This window comes from Panicum virgatum, chromosome 8K, assembly GCF_016808335.1.
Source record: "Panicum virgatum strain AP13 chromosome 8K, P.virgatum_v5, whole genome shotgun sequence".
Lineage (NCBI taxonomy): Eukaryota > Viridiplantae > Streptophyta > Magnoliopsida > Poales > Poaceae > Panicum > Panicum virgatum.
This window is the reverse complement of record NC_053143.1, coordinates 28,352,597-28,374,707: the sequence shown is the minus strand read 5'-3', so window position 1 is coordinate 28,374,707 and position 22,111 is coordinate 28,352,597. Positions and strand designations below refer to the sequence as shown.

At 44.1% G+C, this 22,111-nt stretch overlaps 1 protein-coding gene across 5 annotated transcripts; it reads right to left on the bottom strand.

Moving 5' to 3' along the window:
• Positions 1 to 21: 21 nt before the first annotated feature.
• LOC120644344 (ELMO domain-containing protein A-like) lies at positions 22 to 4,717 on the bottom strand. Of its 5 annotated transcripts, none has more exons than XM_039920962.1 (10): positions 4,620 to 4,717; positions 4,263 to 4,534; positions 2,410 to 2,519; positions 1,854 to 1,922; positions 1,148 to 1,263; positions 1,009 to 1,063; positions 807 to 927; positions 675 to 722; positions 486 to 580; positions 22 to 406 (listed from the first exon to the last, which is right to left on the bottom strand). In XM_039920962.1, the coding sequence occupies exons 2-10, from the start codon at positions 4,414 to 4,416 to the stop codon at positions 308 to 310; spliced, it is 867 nt and encodes a 288-aa protein (XP_039776896.1). In that variant the 5' UTR covers positions 4,417 to 4,534; positions 4,620 to 4,717; the 3' UTR covers positions 22 to 307. The 5 variants fall into 5 exon arrangements, with proteins under 5 accessions (XP_039776896.1, XP_039776897.1, XP_039776895.1 ...); XM_039920963.1 differs by having other exon boundaries at positions 4,263 to 4,541; positions 4,620 to 4,695; XM_039920961.1 differs by having other exon boundaries at positions 4,263 to 4,701.
• Positions 4,718 to 22,111: the final 17,394 nt, after the last annotated feature.

Genomic DNA, 22,111 nt, shown 5'->3' with positions numbered 1-22,111 from the left:
AATTGCATCTTAAGATCAAGATTGGAGAACTGACAATTGCATAAAACAGCACGAAGCATTGCGAAGAATAAATTCTGCACTTCTGACAATGTGAATATCACCAACATTGAGACCGGATGATGGCAATACTAAGTCCGTGTGGTAATACACTGATGATTTATTTACAGAGGTCCAATTCAGCATAACATCAGTACGCCATCACTCTACTTAGTTGCTAAAAAAATTCGTCCTAGAAATCAGAGGGAGGTGCTATACAGTTGAACCACGAACTTGGTTATGTTCTCCTGCGCATTTGGTATTTTGGTCACTAGCAAAGCAGGCTGTATGATGGCATGTCTTCGATCCGCATCACATCATCTAGCATGAGCTCCCTCTCCAGCTGGGTTCGTGTTGACTTCAGTACCTCCTACAAGTGGCATCACAAACATGAGACAAGTTGATTTGGGTTCCAACTGAGGATGAGATGTGAATAAGCAGGTATTTACATTGAAGTCCATGTAAGAGGCGTTCTTGTCAAGCCACTGCTTGTCCATCACAACAAATGCAACGCAGTAGAGCAGATCAAATGCCCACTCATCCTCTAGGACAAGGAAGTCAATAGCAATTCGTTGGATACTGAAGGTACATTCAAATGTCAGAGCAAAAGCACAAAAAAGTTGCTAAAACAGTCCTACCTGAAAGCATTTGAATAAAAATGGCTCGGACAAATGTTTTTGGCTTTGCTGCAGTCAATATTAACTTGTTAGAAAAATTACATTTTTATAGTCATAACAAGATGGCATTGGAGAGTCTGGGTCTGTTCTTACTTGACTGTAGATCAAGCATCTGCATGATCATGAATGTAATGTTTACGCCAGCAACTGCGAATGGGTACTCCCATGTGGCTCTGTTACCGCACTGTTTCTTTAGCAGCCTCTGAAATGAGGCCTGCGGAAATAAAATTAGATGGTTCCTCACTGGCAAAGGAGCACATCAAATAAAGAAAAGCTATCGCTATATACTGCTTACAGAGAATGTCTTGGCAAAGAATAGAAGGTTCTCCAGAGAGATGAATCCTGCTCCTCTGTAGCATGTATTGCAATGTAGCATAACTTGACACTTTGAAAGGTACTCAGACAATGTTTAGTTTGGATCAGTCATAGTGTACCTAAAGTCAGTTGATGGGTCTCTTCCTTGCCAACCCATGTCCTTCCACTGTTCAGATATCAAACCTTGAAGTTCTTGATCAGGGTATGTCGCATGCCAAAGAGCTTTCAGGGCTTCCTGTAACGTTATAACCATTAGTATTGCTACTCGTCAGGATTCAGTGGACAGAGTAGAACAAATAGAAACATAACTATAGAGGTGAAGATGCCAATCTCAGTAACACAGCAGTAATCAGTTCAGTACTTGCTAATTACTATTTGGTATGCATGATTCAGTACGATTCAATTATGCTGCTAAATAATCAGTTCCTATGTTTGGCCATACTATCTTAGAAGTATGATCAAAATGAAGAGTTAATTGCATTTCAACATACTAATGGGTTCAGTTCTTAGAAGTAACATTTCTCTCAAGTCTTTAATCTGTGCATGAAAACCCTCCAGTATCAAGGAGAGCAGTTGTCCAGAAAAGCACAATATGTCTGCTCTTAACTGTGTTAGCAGGGTAAGTGAGATAACTCATTACGCTCTGTTCTGTTTGATGTTTATTAGTCTTGTTATTTGATAAGGTATAAAAATTCCCATTACCAAAGATTAAAAAAAAAAGCAAATGCTTGGAGCAGTTGTTTTATGCAATTCAGTGTTTTCCACCTTACATTGACAGACTTTAGTGCAGAGTTAATCAATTCTACCAATCATTTATCATACTACCTGGTGATCTCGTCTAGATGGATCAAAGTAAACCTTCATACGATGCTTTAATCTCTGAAGCCTTTCTTCCTGCAAATTAGCAGCAATTGAAATAGATTAACAAGTGGTTTTACTCTCAATAAGCAAACTGCCTATTCAACTTTTTTCATTCTTGACTACGCTGCCCCAATATGGGATATGGATACAGAAACATGGCAGTACAAGATCTTCCCAAAAATACATGATGCATACAAAAAGAGAAATTTTCAGATAAAGTTTTGATCTGGACCACCTAGTTTGCTGTGTCTGTCCTGCAGAGTTTAAATGGTACATTGAAATTATACAGGACCACCTAAATACTCAATGCACATGAAGAGGGGACAGTAATGCCTCAAAGAAAAGCTCTTGGAAGTCCTTTCGAGTGGCCACTTCAATTATTTGTTGTCCTCTTCACCCAAAAAATGTAGACCTAGGTGCTGATGATTTTAGTTGAGCAAACCAACTGTCCTACTCTGAAATGACCCAACATCACTACATCAGATCATTTGCATAATTCTGAGAACTCAATAACTATTACCTGCACTGGTGTGAGGTTCATGCATATTCTCTCATATGCCCCTTTTCGCTTGATGCACACACAAGATAGGCCTCTCCCTATCCATCTTGGTGATCCACATGACGCTTCGTCTGCACAAGAAAAAGCACATTCCATCACATAATCAGTAAACACTAACTAAATAAGTGTAATTGCATATTTTTCATAATAGCAATTGCAGAACCAGTTGTCCACATGTTACAAACGTGACATTCTCCATACACTGGATTAAAAATAAAACAAAAAAGGTAATGTGAGCCAGGAAGAGAATATCTGAACTGGCAATTTTAGCCCATTGTGCTAGCTGCCCTAGCATCCCAGAGCCAAAACCTTCAGGGTCAGACGTCTAAGGGCTACTGACACTACACACACCACGCATTCACGATGTGGTTATACGCCACCTTAAATACTAGCTTATGATGGTTATTATACTCAAATGGATCTATCATGATAGGATGAAGACAAAACAAGTATTTTTGTAGCCTAGCTACCAAACTGATACCACCCTCACATGAGGTTACATGACAATGTTCTTGATCTGAGAAACACACAAATGCCCCCCTAGAGTTTCTCACCAAACGCTCCTTTCATTGCCAAACAAATCTGTCAGGGGATCCATCAACGCCCACATTTCCTACCAAATTGGCTGCCTCACAACGATACGAGACGTGTGAGCCCAACAAAGCCATGCCCAGAAGCTAAAGCAACTGTTGGCTTGCCGCCTTGCCCTGCTGTTGATAATGGTCCAGAATTTGCTGTCAGATAGTTGTTGATGTGGCCTAGTCTTATGTATGATGTCCAGAATTTGAAGAAGAAAGGTACCCATCGTTCCGTACCAAAAATGAGCAGAGCAAAGGAGGAGGGCAACAAAAGAAGATGGCAATTTTGAACACCCAGGAGCATGATTGTAAATGTTGATGGAATAGTGTTTAACCATTGCAATTTCCATAAGCATTATATGATAATATGAACAGCAGGCAACTTTGAAAGTTCGATATTAGAAATTCAACCCCAAATTTATTCTAGGATGGGCAGGTATACAAATTGTTATCATAAAAACAATGAGGCAAAATACAACCAAGACTCAAGACATTGCCATACTGAAGAACTTCCAGGACCAGCAGCCATTCCTCCGACCAGGAGAAATAACTGCCTAAACTTCCATGTTGACTACACAAATTGTAAAATCTCATAGTAGGAACTAGGAGCAGAACAAAAACTTTCAACAATCTAAAAAAATAGAGAGATTCGCAAGAGCGGTGGCTACAAACATTTTGATGCTTTGGTCGCTGAAAGGAAGGGAGAAAGGACAAGAACCATGATTAGTTCCTCTAGGTTTATCCTGCCGCTCCTACGCCGTTAAATGGTGGCAAAAGCGACACAAGTACTGGATTGAGAAGCACATGCAGTGCTGAACTTTTTTTTCCCTTGGAAAATCGATGAGCCCTTCCTGCTACAAGGACTAACTGGGCGCTAACATCAATGCGCCGCAAAATGACATTACCCGAAAAAAGCACATCAAATGCAGCAAAAGTCGTGAAAGGAAAAGGACTCCTGAAAAGGATGCAAGAAAAGAAGTGAAGAACTCTGCAAGAACAGAGGAATATCATCGCAAAGTCATCAGCACAGCGAGGCCCACAGCAGACGAGAGAATATTCACTGCTTCTTCAAGAAAAACAACATAAGCCATGGCAAAAAAAATAATTTACATAAATGCAGGGAAACTGCTAGTTGAATTTACGCAAACGGAAGAGCAGGAAGAAACTGCAACCTCAGGAATCAGACATTGCAAAGTATGAAAAGAAAAATATCAGGACGGGAAGGGGATCAATCACCGGAAGATCCAGCAAGCGAGGAGCCGCCGCCGGCGCCGAGGGCGCACCTCGGCAGCGACGTCCTGACGGCAAGACAGCCGTGGTGATGCTGGTGGTGCTCCGGGTCCCTCTCCGCCGCCTGCGCGGACGCGGGCGCCGCCGCCGCGGCCTCCATTCCCCGCCCTCTCTCGACCAACGGCTCCCTGATGCTGCACGGTGTCGTGTAACCGGGCGCCGGCCACCTCGCGCCGCGCGCTGGACGAAAGAGCGGGCTCTTCTTCCCCGCAGCGCTGCTGAGGCCTGAGGGTAGATGTGGGAGCGCGTCAGAATAATGCCGAGCGAGGGAAAGTAGAGAGTGGGGGGCGGTGGCGGACGGACGCGGAGCTGGGGCGGCGGCGGCGGCGGTCGTCGCGTGCGTGGTTGGGTGGCGCTGTTCCGGGGACGAGCACGTCGCGTTGCGGCTTGTCGCCACGCCCTGGTGGCACAAGGGCACCGATTTAAATACCAAGAAATTACTTTTTAAAAGAAAACTTTTATGTATAATTATCTATATTTGTATTGGGATCCCCCCTCCCTCTGCGCTTGTGTGACTGACAGTGTCCCTTTCTCTCTCTAACTTACCTCAGGCAAAAAGTTTGGGATTACTTCTCTTTATGGTCTCACAGTGGGGCCGGGGTCCATGTAGGTCCCCTGGTTTGGATCCTAGAATTGGAATGCGTGTATTTAATTGTATTCCCATTTCAAGTTCAGGCCATGTTTTTCTTTTTTATTTTTGCATATGCTAGGATTTGATCAGATGCTTTAAGACTAAAGGAACTATGTAGGAACTTCGATTCATTTTTCTGTCCAATCAAAAGCGATTCTTTCTAAAATACCTAGCTTCGTATTATTTTTTGTGCCTTGGTGATAATAGTGTTAATTTACCCAACAAAATGCTATCTTGGTCACCTTGAAGGAAGGACTGGAATCGATTTCAGTGATACATTATGCAAGTAATTTCACAAAAAAAATTAGTGATCAAGTGGTTGACATTGTAAAAGTGTTCTTGGATTTTTCTTTTCATATCTAGTTGCGGGTTGTTGCCTAAGAGTCGGAACATAGCCCCAACCCCATTAGCAATTTCATGTTTTGGTACAGGAGTTACTTTCCTAAATTAATATGTAGTGGTAATTAATTATAGGTCAGTATTAAACTTAAGTTTCTTATATTGGCATATGTTACATTGGGATGGAATTAAAAAAAAGGAAGAAAAACAAGCATACAACAAGAATAATATTTTGTAAAAATGCACACTTGCTATTCTCTAATCCCCAAGAGGATTGCAATCTATTATAGTTACCTTTCCTCACCCTTGGATCTTGATAGAATTCATTCTCCCATCTACTATATTATCTTCTGCTTTGCTAGGGTAGGCGGCGAAACCAACTGTTCCCAACTGAATGGCTGATCAAAGATTAAGTTTACCTTTTCAGGGTTAAGAATACCCATGCTATGGAGGTTGGGAGGGGCGAGATTGTGGTTTTGCTACTGCGTACAACAACGATGCTGATGATGAGAGTGAATGATCTTGGTGGTGGATAATCTGCTGAATTGCATTTGGACACAAAAGGAGGTATCACGGAGGAATTGTTTAGTGAGTAATGTGTATGTGTTACCATTATGCTTCCAATAAACCTTTTTTTTATCATCACCAATGTATATATAGGCGCGCAGGCACGTGGCAGCACCGAAACCAAATCGGAGGCATAGAAAAGCCGTGTGTGTCCCCTGCCGCAGGAGACGGCGCGGACGAAGAGGGACAGGATTATTGTGTCCGCTCCGGCTACACGGCAGCGTGTGTCGCCGCGCCGATCGCCGCCTGCGCTGCGGAAACAAGACAAAATAATGGTCCGCGCATGCCCCTGCCCGGCCGGCTCTGCTCCTGCCTGCGGCACGTCTCCTATCCTCCGTTGCATTTGCGAGGTGCCCACAGCCCACTGCCCAGAACGCTTGCCAGCAGGCTTCACCAGTAATCCATATATGGAGTGCTGCGGGTCCTACTTCCTCTCGTTCCGGATTGAATTTTAGATCATTTTAGCTAGCTATGTGCTAAATCGAACGTTTTAACTTAAAAAATTTATGAAAACAATACCGACATCTGGAATATAAATTAATTTTTTGTAATCCGTACTATGAAATATATCTTCGTAGTGATTTTATTTGGTATCAGATATGTTAATATAATCTTCTATGGACAACGTAGTTAAATAAAATGGCACTCCACGCACATGGAATTAGTAGGGTCCAGGATAAAGATAAAGTTAGCGATAATATGGAATGAAAGAACACATACAGTTGTTTGGCTCGGTAATAGCACCCCAACAGGTAGATATAGGGTATGCTTAGCCAATTTTAATGGAAGTGTCATATGAAAGTCTCATGGACATTAATTTTGCTGATGTGGCAGCCTCATTATGAAGAGAGAGGAAGGAAAATGTCATGGGATGTGAGAGGAGAGTCATCACCATGACACTCCTCCAGCTTATATAGTTTACTGTCTTGGTAACTGTGTCGATAACACTCCCACTAAAACTTGCCTTATAGGGTGTCATGTGTATGTAGCTCATAATTATCTTGCTGCATGCACTTGATAGGGGCGGCAACACACAATTATGCATGCTGGTTATATGCACTACTAGAAAATACGCCAAAGGTCATGACCAAAGGTCATAACCAAAGGTACCCGCTGCTTTTGCAACCGGTACTGACGGCATCATTATCGGTTGCAAAAGTAGCTGGTACCTTTGACCAGCGGCGATCAAAGGGGTTTGGTATCGGGTTAAAGCATTACCCGGTACCAAAACCCCAGTATAGGCACCGGTTAGTGCCACCAACCGGTACCAAAAGAATAAGGCACCAACCGGTGCCTAAAGGGCGGACAATGGCACCGGATTTTGCCATGACCCGGTGCCGCCACGTGCCCACAACAAAAGCACCGGTTGGTAACTTCAACCGGTGCCTATGCCTATTGTTTGGCACCGGTTGTTGAGCACCAACCGGTGCCTTTGAGCCACGCCTATAAATACCTCAACCCCTCCCCCTCCAAGCTGCTATGAACTCACTGTTCATGGCAGCTGAGTGAGGGTAGGGGAGGCGAATTTTTGTTTTTTTTCAAAAAAGGTTAGTTATTTTTCTCCATAACTTAGCAATTAGTTTTTAGAAGCAGGTATCACTTAATTTAGTTTATACATGTGATAATTAGTTTTAGTTGTAGCATTTTATTGTAGTTATATGGGTTATCAATTTAATTTGATATGTGAATACTATCAAATTATTGTATTTATATGTTTTATCAATTTATTTGATAAGTGAATAGTATCTATTTATTATAGTTATATGCATTATCATTTATATATTTGAATTCAAATTTTGTATGGAAATATTATCAATTACATATGCAAGGGTGCTTTATTTAGTTCCCTTCAAAATTCCAAAACTTTACAAGATTCCACATTCGAGATGCATGCTGCGCCAATTCGAGACCCGCAGCTCAGCTAGGCCAGAAGGCCACATGCGTCGTTTCTTGTACAAAAATATAAAGTTCCATATAGAAAACAAAGTTTTTACACAGTCATGCAGTCAGAAGGCCATATGCATCGTTATAATTTTGTAGTTCAGTTTTATTAATAGCGTATTCCATATTAGTTATAAATTGGTAGTATGAATGAACTATTTGTACACTACAATGATGTATATAAATGTAGTGTGGACCCAGATGAGTCGGCAATGGATGTACATGGCCGACCGGCGTTCAAAGGAGTTTATTGATGGCATGCATGAATTCATAGAAGCGGCCGAGAAACACAAGTATGGCGGTTTCGTTCGTTGTCCATGCAAATTCTGTAAGAATGAGAAGGATTACTCATCATCAAGAACCATCCACAGTCACTTGTTCAATAGTGGTTTCATGCCGAACTACAATGTTTGGACCAAGTATGGCGAAAGAGGAATTATGCTGGATAATAATGTAGAAGAAGAGTACAGGATTCCTGACTTTGCAGCCAATTATAATGCCTTTTTCAATGACACTACAATGGGTGAGCGTGAAGAAGATACTGAAGGATACGTTGTAGAAGATGATCTTGGTCAGATGCTGCACAAAACTGAGGAAGGTTGCGAAACAAAAAAGGAATCGAGAGATCTGAAGCGTATGTTGGAGAACTAAAGAACATTGTTGTACCCAGATTGCAAACAAGACCAAAAGAAGTTGGGTATGACATTGGAATTGTTGCAATGGAAGGCATCAAATGGTTTGTCTGACAAGGGATTTGAGGAGTTGCTGAAACTTATAAAAAACTTACTCCCTGAGGGTAACACCATGCCGGCGACAACATACGAGGCAAAAAAAGTTGTTTGTCCTTTAGGATTAGAGGCACAGAAGATACATACTTGTCCTAATGACTGCATCCTATATCGAGGTGAGTATGAAAATTTGGATTCATGCCCTGTATGCAACGCATGCCGGTATAAGATCCCTCGAGATGATCCAGGCGACGTTGAGGGGATGCGTGTCAAGAAGAGGGTGCCTGCCAAGGTGATGTGGTATTGCCCTCTAATACCACGTCTGAAATGTTTGTTCATGAACAAAACGAATGCGAAGTTGATGCGATGGCACAAAGAAGAACGTAAGCAAGACAATATGTTGAGATACCCCGCTGATGGGTCGCAGTGGAGAAAAGTGGACATAACATTCCCAACATTTGCAAATGATGCGAGGAATATAAGGTTCGGTTTAAGTACGGATGGCATGAATCCTTTCGGTGAGTAGAGCAGTGGCCATAGTACCTGGCCTGTGACACACTGTATATACAACCTTCCTCCCTGGTTGTGTATGAAGCGGAAATTCATTATGATGCCGGTGCTTATCCCCGGCCCGAAGCAACCCGGTAACGATATAGATGTGTATCTAAAACCACTGATTGAGGATCTTCTATTGTTGTGGAAAGAGGAGGGTGTTAGTATGTGGGATGCGCACGCAGAGGATCATTTTAACCTTCGTGCATTGATTTTCGTAACCACCAACGATTGGCCAGCACTAAGTAACCTCTCCGGACAATCCAATAAGGGTTATAGGGCATGCACCCATTGTTTAGAAGAAACCGACAGCACGTACCTCAAGCACTGTAGGAAGATCATGTATATGGGTCATCGTTGATTTCTTCCGATCAAGCACCCATTAAGGAGGAGGCATGCTCACTACGATGGAAAGGTAGATCATCGTACCAAGCCTAGGCACCGTTGTGGGAAAATGGTGTTTGAAATGGTCAAAGATATAAAAGTAGTATTTGGAAAAGGACCCGGCAGCAGATCAGTGCAGAGTGATGATGGACGTGCACCTATGTGGAAGAAGAAGAGTATTTTTTGAGAGTTACCTTATTGGGAAGTCTTAGACGTCCGCCACACAATTGATGTGATGCACCTAACAAAAAATCTTTGTGTGAACCTTCTAGGTTTTCTTGGTGTCTACGGTAAGCCAAAGGATACATTGGAAACGCGGCAAGATCTTCAACGTATGAAACAACGGGCCGCCCTACATCCAGAAAAAAGGGATAAAAGACTCATTATCTAGGTCCTGCGTGCTACACTCTTAGTAAGGAAGAGAAGCAAAGTATGTTCGACTGTTTGAACAGTATCAAGGTCCCATCAGGCTACTCTTCGAATATAAAGAGGCTACTGAACTTGAAAGAGAAGAAATTTGCACACGTAAAGTCCTATGACTGTCATGTGTTGATGACGCAATTGATTCCAGTTGCACTTAGAGGTATTCTACCAGCTAATGTTCGAGCAATAATTATAAAGCTATGCATCTTTTTCAACATAATTTCTTAGAAAGCAATCGATCCATCGAGTTTAAGCAGGCTGCAAGAGGATGTTGTCCAAAGTTTAGTCAGTCTTGAAATGATATTTCCTCCATCATTCTTCAATATTATGACGCATCTTATAGTTCACCTGGTCAAAGAGATTGGTATTCTCGGTCCTATTTTCCTTCATAATATGTTCTGCAAAGCACATCTCACAGTTCTGCAACAATCAGCCTTGGTGGCTCCATACATGGAGGAGCACATGCAAATTGTGCGAAGCATATACCCTTTGAAGTCTGAGACATGGATTACAAAACATCATAACAATACATTCGCCACCTGGTTGCAGAAGGAAGTCATGGCCAACGATCAAATTCATGAGCAGCTAGCTTGGCTGGCCAGGGGTCCGCCAAATTCAATCCTGATGTACCAATGATATGAAATTAATGGTTACACATTTTATACAAAGAGCCCAAGATAACAAGAGCACCAATCAAAATAGTGGTGTCCGTATAGATGCCACCGACTCTAGTGACCAAATGAACTCATATTTTTGTTACATTGAAGAGATCTGGGAACTCGACTATGGGCCGTTGAAGATACCTCTATTTCGTTGTCAATGGGTTAAACTCACAGGAAAAGGTGTCGATATCGACGAGTACGGAATGACAACGGTAGACCTCAAAGAGCTTGGCTATCGAGACGAACCATTCGTCCTAGCTAAAGATGTCACTCGAGTTTTTTATGTGCAGGACATGTCTAGCAAACCGAGAAAGGACAAGTCCAGGAATAAATCAAGTTTTGTAGGTGCCAGAGATGAGCCAAAGCGCCATATTGTTCAGGAAAAAGGAAAATTGTGGGAGTTGATGATGTCACAGATGAAGAAGAATACAATAAGGTTGAAGATATGACTCCGTTCGCAGTGGAGGTTGACACAAGTATTCTTTTAGTTGAATAATGAAGATATGACTCCGTTCACAATAAGGAGGCTCCGTACGCACGTCACGATCATAATGAAGGGACGATTGTAAAGCGAACCATCGTTAATATTCTCTTAGTTGAATGATTATGTCTTGTAATATTTTCTGTGAACATTATCCGATTTCTTATGCAATGAATTGATTTATTGGGCAATTAAATGATTTATTATGCAATTATTTGATTTATTATGATTTATTAAAATAATTAGTTATGCACCTAAATGATTTATTATGTAGTAATTAAAATTATTGTGCATTTAAATGATTTATTATGCAATTATTTGATTTATTATGATTTATTATGCAATTAAAATAATTAGTTATGCACCTAAATGATTTGTTAGGCAATTATAAGAGAAAAAGAAAGACGAAAAGAAAAGAGAACCATTGGTACCGGTTGGAAAATCCAACCGGTACCTTAGCGACCTATTTGGGTAAAAAAAAGTGGGGCGTCGCGCGGGAGTCGAAATGTGGCCGCGGAGCCCAAATTACATCGCGTTACCATTGAGATATTGAGGAATTCCATTAAAATCCGGTCAAAGTAGACAGAAAAGTTAACTTCAAAAGGCCTAAGGTACCGGTTCCAGAAGTCCACCCGGTACCATAGGTGATTTTCATTTCCCGCCCGTTGGGGCCTAAGGCACCGGGTGTGCCAAGAACCGGTACCTTAGGCTTGCCAAGGGTACCGGGTGGGTCAACAACCGGTGCCTAAGGATTACATAGGTACCGGTTGTGTTTTTTACCCGGTACCTTTGGCCTGGGGTATAAATCTGTCTCCTCTGCTTCTTCCTCCCAATTCTCCACTGCTCATCGCCTCCTCCAGTCGACCGCCGCCGCGCGCCCTCGCATCGTCGCCGCTGGTGCCGCTCCGGCCACGCTGACCCCCCCTCGGCTTCGCATGAGCCTCGTGCATCGACCCGTGGAGTCCAGGAGCCCGGAGGTGTACTCCTGCAGCCCTGTCCACGAGCACCGCACCGCCCTTGTCGCCGGACATCGCCGTCGACCTCTCTGCACCGCACCATTTTTCGTGTTGAGCCTCGGTGAGCCTCACCTCCCTCTCCTCTTCCTTTTAGGCCAGCTTTCGTAGTCTGTAGCAAGCCCCAGGGGCCAGAACACCGGACGCCGGTGCCTCGCCGCCGCACCCACCGCGGATCCGCCGTGGCGGACCTCACTACAGCACAGCACAACCACGCGCAGCCCTTGTTTTAGCCCACGCTAACCTTACGCATGCTCACTGACCCGGTTACGCCTAGACCCGAGCACTGGCGTCGCCCAACCGCTTGAGCCGGCGAGATCCGCCACCGCAGCGCCGCCTCCGCTGCTGTGCACCACACTCCGACCCCTGCAGAACCCCGCTGTTGCCCTAGGAGGGTTACGCATGTCGCGTACACCACCCCTGACCAGAACTCGGGTCGAATTGGACCCCTGAGCATCGGATTTAGCCAAGTCCAGCGAAGTTCGCCCAGCGCCGCCGCGGGATAGCTCGTCGGCGTCGTATCGCCGCTGCCCTGTGCGCCCAACCAACCCTGGCCGCCCGATCTGGGACACGCGGCCCAGATTAGATCCCGCGTACCCCTTCGCTCGGGATCGCACGATCGCGATCCAACGGTCCAGAGCCGTTTGACCCAGCCGCGTACTGGTCAGCCCAGGCAGTTTTGCTAAAGAGACCCTCTGTTTATTAGAAATCAATCCGCAGTCCAGCGTAGTTCAAAAATAATTCCAGATCAGCCCAGTTTTTAATGTTTAGGCCCCTGACCTTTTTAAAAATAGGACCCGCCATCCAGCCCATGTATTTTTGCACGTTAGACCCTTGATCTAAGGTTTAATTACGTTTTAGTCCCTGGTTTTTGCGCAGAAGCCCCTGGAACCCTAGTTTTTCTCGCAGTTTAGTCCCTTGACCTAGTTTTAGCTCTAGTTTTCACGTTCTAGCTCCGTTTTAGGTGTTCTTTTTGTCCACGCGATCGTTGTAACGCGTAGAATAGCTTTAGCTCAGTTTTGGTTGCCTCCTCTACTCTTTTCCTCTTGTTCTCTTTAGGGATGCTCTACTGCTGCTCAGTTCCCGGCGACGCGAAGGAGTTCACCCAGAGCTACCAGGAGTACGAGGACTTCCAGGCGGTTGTCTCCCAGTCGACGTCCCTGTGGCACCCAGCTTCCGAGTTTCATACATGTTTTACGCTTCCGCATACTCTGTATCAGACATTTGTCATTTATGTAATAAATAACATTTGTACTCGCTTTATTATATCTTTTACGTTATATGTGCTGTGATATACTATTCATTCTGTTGTATATACGTGTGACTTGATCCTGGCATGTATATGATTGCGGCTAAGCATATAAAACTCACACATTCGTTGTCCCTCGACTCTCGACCTCGACCCCGACTCTCAACCCCGTCCCTCGACTCTCGACCTCGACCCTCAACCCTCAACCCTAGACCTTGACCCTCAACCCTCAACCCCGTTCCTCGACCCGGTTCCTCGACCCCGTTCCACGACACACACACACACTCCCACTAACACACACACACACACACACACACTGTCTAATACACTCTAACACACACACACACTCACACTCTAACACAATTGTATAAAGTATCGACCCTCGACACACACACACACACACACTCACACTAACACACACACACTCACACTAACACTCTAACACACACACAAACACACCCTAACACACTCTAACACATTTATATAAAGTATCGACCCTCGACCCTTGACACACACACACACTCACACACTAACTCACACACACACACACACTAACTCTCTCTCTCTTTCTCTATCTCACTAACACACAGACACACACTGACTCACACACTGACTCACACACACACTAACTCCCTCTCTCTTTCTCTATCCCACTAACACACAAACACACAGACACACACACCCACACACACACACACTGACTCACACACACACTCACTAACTCTCTCTCTTTCTCTGTCCCTCTAACATACACACACACACTCTCTCTCTCTCTCTCTCAAACACGCATATTCGTTCAAAGAATTGAATTCTCCTACTTCATTTAAGGATGGACACATACTCTAACACATTTTTATGGTTTCAGTTAAGGATGGACCCCTTCGGTGATGACGAGGTCGCCAAGCAATACATGTTGGACATAATAAACGAAGATACGAGGGCCAACACCACCCAGCTAATCGCTGAAGAAGATGCTCGGACAGCTGATTCGTTCCTGAATATGTCTGGAGATGCCGATGAAGAAGATGATGACTTTGCACCGCCGCCCAATCAACAGCAGCATGTTCCAGTACGAATCTTAAAACTATATGCATGGTGACTTCGGTAGATTAGTTTTGCGATTAACATATCTTTTATGTAATTTAGCCGACCTCCGCATCGACTTCGTTGAGCCAGTCAAAAGGGAGACACAGAGGGCTGTCGAAGTGCTCCAGAGGCTGCTAGCACAAAATTTGTCAACCAATGTGGGGTTATTGTTCGGGCCAGAATTTGATCACCACAAGACTATGGAAAACGAGCAAACCCGAAGAACAGCAACACGCCGTGCCTGCACATCAGAAGGAAATGCTATGGGCAGAACTCAAGGATATGTTCACTCTTCCTGAAGGAGTTGACCAAGAACTTGTGAAGAAATGTGCCTTGAAAGAGATGGCCCTTGCCTTTGCAACTTTCAGGAAGAAGTTGTACATCAATTACATCAAGAAGGATAAGGAGCCGAACTGGGACCATCTTCCTCAGGTTAAACCATACTGGGAGGAGTTCAAACAATAGAAACTATCAGAGGAAGCCCAAGAAAAATCCGAACAGGCCAAGGTGAATGCAGCAAATAAGAAGTACAACCACCACCTTGGGGCTGCCGGGTACAAGAAGTCAGTTAAAAAATGGCAGAAGATGGAGCAGGACCTTATGGATAGAGGCATCAGGCCGACGACTTGGGATTGGCCGGATAGATCCACATGGTGGTTATTTGCTAATGGCGTGACACTAAACCAGTTGGATGGAAGTTTGGTCGTGCCCGAGCATATGCAAGAAGTGTCCCGCGATCTAGTCACTGCAATAGATGAGACACAACAAGGAACATTGCAGCCTCAAAGGGAGAATGATGAGCTGACAAGGGCATTAAAGAATCCGGAACACCCTAGACGAGCCTGCGGCATCGGCGTGGTCCCATGGAAAGTTGCTTGGGCCGGAGATTCCTCTTACAAGACTCACCGAAAGAGCAAAGCCAAGCAGGAAGAGAAATTTCGTGCCATAAAAGAAGAGATGAACAGGAAGTATGCGTCCATGGAATCTCAGATGGACGCTAGGGTCAGTGAGGTAGTGCAGCTAGCTCTGAGCCAAAGGGCCACTACTGGGTCGCACCCGGATGTTGTGATAAGCCCGGCCTCTCAGCGACGCAGCAGTTGTGCATCCACGGCGGCACCCGACATACAAGTGGAACAGCAACCCCAGATTGAGCCAACGGCAGTAGATGACCAGAGGTATCCAGTGGATGATGTCACCATGCCGACACCGTGCGAGCTTCATGTGCGAGCAAGAAATATATCCATTCATGTCGCATACGGGTCAGCCCTGCCCCTGAATCCTTCTACTAAAATTCATGGAAGGCCGATACCCCCTGGCTACACCTCTGTCACAGTCGAGCAGATAGTTGGAAACAATGAGGATCTTGAGCTCGACTTCGTTGGAGGGGATGGAGAGAAGACATTGGGAGACGCACTGCACGGGGTCGTTCTATGGCGCAAGGCTAACATCAAACTTACTGCAAGCACAACGGCTCCCGTGCAGACCGATCGCCGGTCTCCGCGACCTCCCTCACCGCCGTCCCCACAACCACCTCCTTCACCACCATCTCCGCCGGCGCAAAGGGCCATGAGTACTCCAACTCCTCCTGCACCAGAAAAAGGAAACAAAAAGACAGCATCCCTCCCAGCGGCTGGACCCTCAAAGAAGAAGCAAAAAACGGTCGAAAGAAAATTAACCTACGAGAAAATCGCTGAGGAGTTGGAAGAGGAGACTGCTCGATATATAAAAGAACAATTGAAGCCTAAAGTCCCCCCGCCGAGCGAAAAGGTACCTCTAGAACTAGGGAAAAAGCTTCTCGCAAACCTAGACAACCCACCAAAACTGAAAAGCTTACCCTCGGACTATGATCGTACTCTGACAAAGGCGCACAAGGTGAGAAATCTGAAGAAAAAAATGTGGCAAGACCATTCCTCAGCTTGGCACACAACAAAAAGAACTCGAGCCCCTCCGGGTGCCAGGGTTGCCACTCCTACACCCGACGGACGTACAACTCCAGGCGGACCTACAGGCCGCGATATTTCTTTCTAAAACTGGATTAATGCTAGAGGAGGCAACAGGGCAAGTGGAGGCGGAAATCTCTGTCGCTCCCATTCTTACTCCATTCCAGCATGGAAAACCTTTTGTCACTAAGGAAGAGGAGAAAAGTCTAGGCACGCAGATGTTCAATTTGCATAGATGGTACCTGCGAATGTCGAATGATGAAGGGAAAATGTTTGGAGTCAAGTATCGTGACCATGATTTCTTCCGCGGGGAGGACGACTTCTGGGTGTACTTTGAAAATTTATATCACATTTACCATCGACAAGCCCTCGACGCCTCTATCATCACCATTTGGGTTTTGTAAGTATCACTTACCTCAACATTAATAAATTTTGTTAACAAGAACATAATTATATATGTGCATTATAAAATTTCTATTGTATCATTTAGACAGGAGACCCAAAGAAGCCGAAAACATGGATGGCACCATCAGATCGGCTTCATGTCTCCTTTGCTAGTCAACCAGAAAGTGCTCAACGAAAATTACAAGGAAACGTGCCAAAACATGTACGATTCGTTGACTAGGCAAAATTACAAATCCTATATATTCATATCATACAACTTTGGGTAAGCCTTGGTCGACTCAATCCTCTGTTATATTACTAAATAAATACTAAGTCGTCTAATGCATGTATGTATATATCCTATCTATATCTGCAGTTATCATTGGATTTTACTCATACTTTCCGTAGAGATCGGCAATCTTATAGTCTTTGACTCAATGAGAAATCCAAAGTCCGCAATCCAACATATTCTAGACCCCTTGAATAGGTAAGTTCAGTTTGCACAATCAAATCCTTTTTCTGTTAATAACAATTCATGAATATCAAACTTAACTTTGAGCGCAGTGTTTGGAAAAAAATTGTGAAAAATAACAAAGGACGTGGTCAATGGAGGCCCGAACTGAACGTTAACATGGATTATCTGGTATGTTGATTCATAAAGATTTGTCTAGTTATGTATATAATCCCAAATTGTTCTAAATTGAGTAATTTATTTGTTTCTCCCTAAGTGTGCGAGACAACAACAAGGAACTGATTGGTGCGGGTACTACGCATGCGACTACTTGCACATCATGACTCCATGCGGGAAGGCTACTGATGAAGACACGAGAGTACGTCCAAACCGTTCACTAGTATATTTTCATAATTGTACTAACGCACATGATGTTAATCCTTTTTCCTAAATGATAGATGTCTCAAATGGGGGATGAATGTTACTCTACTGATCGGATCAACGCCGTGTGCGAGCAGCTCGCCGGATTCATTTTGAACGAGATCTTGGATCCTAGAGAGATAATTGTACTAACCCTCCATTTGGCACCCGAACTTGACCGTTTTCGATTTTGGCCTGGATTTTGGAGCATGTTGTGTTTTGGCAGGAAATTGGACATTTTCGGAGATGTTTTGACGTATGGTCACAACTGGGCTAAGATGAGGAATAAGGAGAAGAGGCCGCACGCGAAAGATGGGACCGAAAGGGGCCAGAAAGGGCCCAGGCCGGCTGGCCTGGGGCCCTCTGAGCCGGCCGGCCTAGCCCATTCCGGGGCCCAATCGGCCTCAATTTTCTTCAGCGCGAAGTATGTGTCAACCCTAATCTGTGTTTTACCAAAACCGCCGACCAAAACCACCTCTATATACCCCGAAGCCGCCGTCAAAAAGAGAGAGATCACAGAAGGAGGGCAGGGAGATCGCAGAGAGAGAGAGAGAGAGAGAGAGAGATCGAGTTAGACACAAGAGAAAGGCGACACCGGAGGCCTCATCGTCCCTCGGCACCGCTGCAAGTTGGAGGACAGCAAGGGATCCATCCCTTGCCGGAGATTTCGTCACCATGATCGACTACGCTTCGCTTAGCTTCATGGGTTAAAGTCCTCATTTGTTCATGGGGTTGTAAGGAGATCTTGAGTTGTAATTGTCGAATCCTTTATGAGATTGATCTACCATGATTCTTGTTGATGATGTTTTGATGCCTAATAGTTCGCGACTTGGCTTTGGGTTTGCTTTGCTCTTGCATGGTTTACTTAGATTACATCAACTATCGTGTTCTTGTCGATTCGTTACCGATCCTCATGTAGTGACAGTATGCGAGAGGGAAAGGTTTTGATCTTGGAACACACCTTTGGTAGATTAGATCCGTTCTTCGTTGCTTGGCGATTACATCTCTAGTGATCCTAGACCCTATGGACAAATGCTCTTCATATCTTGTGCACACACCTACCATTGCTCACTAGTCTAGATTAGATTAGATTGGTTAGATTAGATCTATTTCACACTCATACACTCAATATAGATCTTTTACCAACATCCTTAGTGTTTAGTTAAGCATAGTAATACACTTGTTCTGTGGATTGATAAACCTTGGGGGAATACTCTAAGGGAAAAGCTACACGATCCGTGCACTTGCGGTACGTAAATTGGCGCTCTAAGGAGCATCAACAAGCTTTTCTGGTGCCGTTGCCGGGGAACAAGCGATTTTGCTATGTTTAACTTTGTATTAATTTTGTTGGTTACTAACACCTAACCTTTTCCCTAGAAAATTTTTGTTTTCTTGTTTTTGTTTTGATTGTCTAGATGGCCCATCTCATTCAACACGTGGAGGAAGGAGAAAAATCACTAAGGGATTATGCAAGACCGCGATCGGAGGACTTCGACATGCAAAAATCAGATTTGGTGTTGCGAGCCACCGAGTACGAGATCAAGCCTCAAATCATCATGATGGCGGCGGCAAACCCCTTTAGAGGAGATGAGACGGACAACCCATATAGACATATCAAGTGGTTCACAATGCTATGCAATACGGTACAACAAGACGGAGTTCCGCTAGCTTGGTTTAGATGGAATCTTTTCCCATACTCACTTGCGGAAGAAGCGAGAAGACGGTTTGCACTTGCATCCTTCGAGGTAAAAGGAAATTGGGATGACTTGATGAAGAAATTTTGCGAGCGGTTCTTTCCGTTAAGCAAGGTTCAACATATTCGGAAGCAAGTGATCAACTTCGCGCAAGGAGAAAAAGAAGGGATAGATCAAGCATGAGATAGATTCAATGGATTGATTGAACAAGGACCGAAGCTCGGATTTTCCGGTGAAGTACTCTTGCATACCTTTTACTTTTCCCTAACCCCCGAGTGCATGCAGTTTGTTCAAATGTGTGTAGGAGGAGATCTCATGGAGAAAACACTCACGGAAGCCGCCCAACTCCTACAAAAAATCAGCAAGGGTGCGGCCATGCGAAGAGATTGGGAAAAACGATGTTCGGCAAGCTCCGAGGAAGAATCTCAAGTGCGGGGGCTTGCTGGAATTTTTAGAAAAGAGACATCGGAAGTGAGGGAAGAACAACCGAAGCATGGGAAAGTCATAGAGACAAACCACGATGAAGGAGCATTGATCCGAAGTGCAACGAAAGACAACCCGAAAAAGAAAGGAAGAACCTTGGGCACCGCCAAATCGCTAAGGGAATTCGAACAAATGGATTGGATACCAATTGACTTCGGAAGATTGTTCGACAAAGCAAGACCGCATCCAAATCAGCGAGGAATGGCGAAGGTGATAGCGGAAGACTTTCCGCCGGATAATCACACGGGATATACATTTGGCAAGGAATCAGCCGGTGATATTATTTGGAAACTTTTTGAAGAAAAAGAGGAAGAGATTGACTTGGACGAAGTCTGGAGGTCAAAAAGATCATGGGAGTGAAATCGGAATCATCACCCTACATGCACATAGCCCAAGTATATGCGATTGGAAGCGATCAAGGCGAAGGTAATCCATCACCCACACCTCGTGTTGATTGCATGATAGACGGAACAAAATGTTGCAATGTTTTATGTGACGTTGGTGCCCATGTTAGTGTGATGAGTTCCAAGGTTTATGTTGAGCTTTTTAACGAAACACCAAACCTAGATGCCACAATCATTAAATTGATCATGGGAGATGGTAGATTAATCAAACCGCTAGGAGTGCTTAGAAATCTAAATGTTGCTATAGCGGGTAAAAAAATTCCTACCGACTTTTTTGTGATTAATGCTAGTGATGATGAGCATGAAGGCATAATCCTTGGAAAACCCTTTCTCAAATTAGTAAATGCTGTTCTAGATGTTGGAAAAGGGATTGTCACTTTTGATCTAGATGGAGAGAAGCGCACATTTGAATTTCATTCAAAACCGTCTTTTGCTTCACCTCTACCTCTTGATAACGAAGAGGTAGAGAGCATTCGTTCCACTAGTGTATTCTTCTAGGGATCCTCTCCAATGCGCTTTGGAGAATGGAGATGCTCAAGATGATCAAGACGGAGAACTAGTGGAAACAATGGAAGAGTTGAAGCCGCAACACGGGAATTTGGAGGAAGAAAAGTTTGAAGACATTGGAGAATTAGATCAAGAAGAGGATGGTGCGCCCGATGTTGAGATGAAGCCGCTCCCCAAGGGATTGAAATATGAATTTTTGGGAGATGGCAAGACTTTTCCGGTGATTATTAGCGACGAATTGAGCCGGGAAGAGACGGAGAAGTTGCTGAATTTATTGAAGAAGCACAAAAAGGTGATCGGCTACTCGATTAACGACTTGAAAGGTATTAGCCCCGCTTTTTGCACACATCGTATACAACTCGAGGAGCAATACAAGCCGGTCGTAGAACATCAAAGAAGGTTGAGCCATGCTATGCGTGATGTGGTGAAGAAGGAGGTTATCAAATTGTTGAATGCCGGAATAATATACCCCGTGCCACATAGTGAATGGGTAAGCACCGTTCATTGCGTTCCAAAGAAAGGAGGACTCACGGTTGTGAAAAATGAGAAGGAGCAATTGATACCGCAAGGAACCATCACGGGATGGAGGATGTGCATCGATTATAGAAAATTGAATAAGGCAACGAGGAAGGATCATTTTCCACTACCATTCATCGACGAGATGCTAGAAAGGTTGGCAAAACATTCACACTTTTGTTACCTTGATGGATACTCGGGATTCTTCCAAATACTTATTCATCCGGATGATCAACATAAGACCACGTTTACTTGCCCGTATGGAACTTTTGCATATCGGAGGATGCCTTTTGGATTGTGCAATGCACCCGCTTCTTTTCAAAGGTGCATGATGGCTATATTTTCAAATTTCATAGAAGAGATTATGGAGGTATTCATGGATGATTTCTCGGTGCATGGTACTAGCTTTGATAATTGCTTGGCAAATTTGGAGAAAGTTCTTAAAAGATGTGGAGAGGTTGATCTTGTGCTTAATTGGGGGAAGTGTCATTTCATGGTGAAAGAAGGAATTGTCCTCGGTCATGTTATCTCTGAGAGAGGGATAGAGGTGGACAGAGCAAAAATAGAAACCGTGGAGAAATTGCCACCACCTACGGACATCAAATCTTTGAGGAGCTTCCTCGGTCATGCCGGATTCTATAGGAGGTTCATAAAGGATTTTTCAAAAATCACCAAGCCATTGACACAACTTCTCCAAAAAGATGTGGAGTACAATTTTGATAGTGATTGTCTTCACGCATTTCGAACACTCAAGCAATCCCTCATAAGTGCTCCTATCATGCAACCTCCGGATTGGAATCTACCTTTTGAAATCATGTGTGATGCAAGCGACTACGCCGTAGGAGCCGTTCTTGGACAAAGAAAAGAGGGGAAGGTAAATGCTATCTACTACGCAAGTAAGACTCTAAATGAAGCCCAATTTAATTATGCAACAACGGAA

What these genes read in the sequence shown, in the direction of transcription:
- LOC120644344 (XM_039920962.1), bottom strand. Translation starts at nt 4,416, where the DNA reads ATGGAGGCCGCGGCGGCGGCGCCCGCGTCCGCGCAGGCGGCGGAGAGG. An exon ending in TGAACCTCACACCAGTGCAG is followed by an intron (nt 1,923 to 2,409) that starts GTAATAGTTATT and finishes GCTAATTTGCAG; the next exon opens with GAAGAAAGGCTTCAGAGATT. An exon ending in GATGCTTGATCTACAGTCAA is followed by an intron (nt 723 to 806) that starts GTAAGAACAGAC and finishes TATTGACTGCAG; the next exon opens with CAAAGCCAAAAACATTTGTC.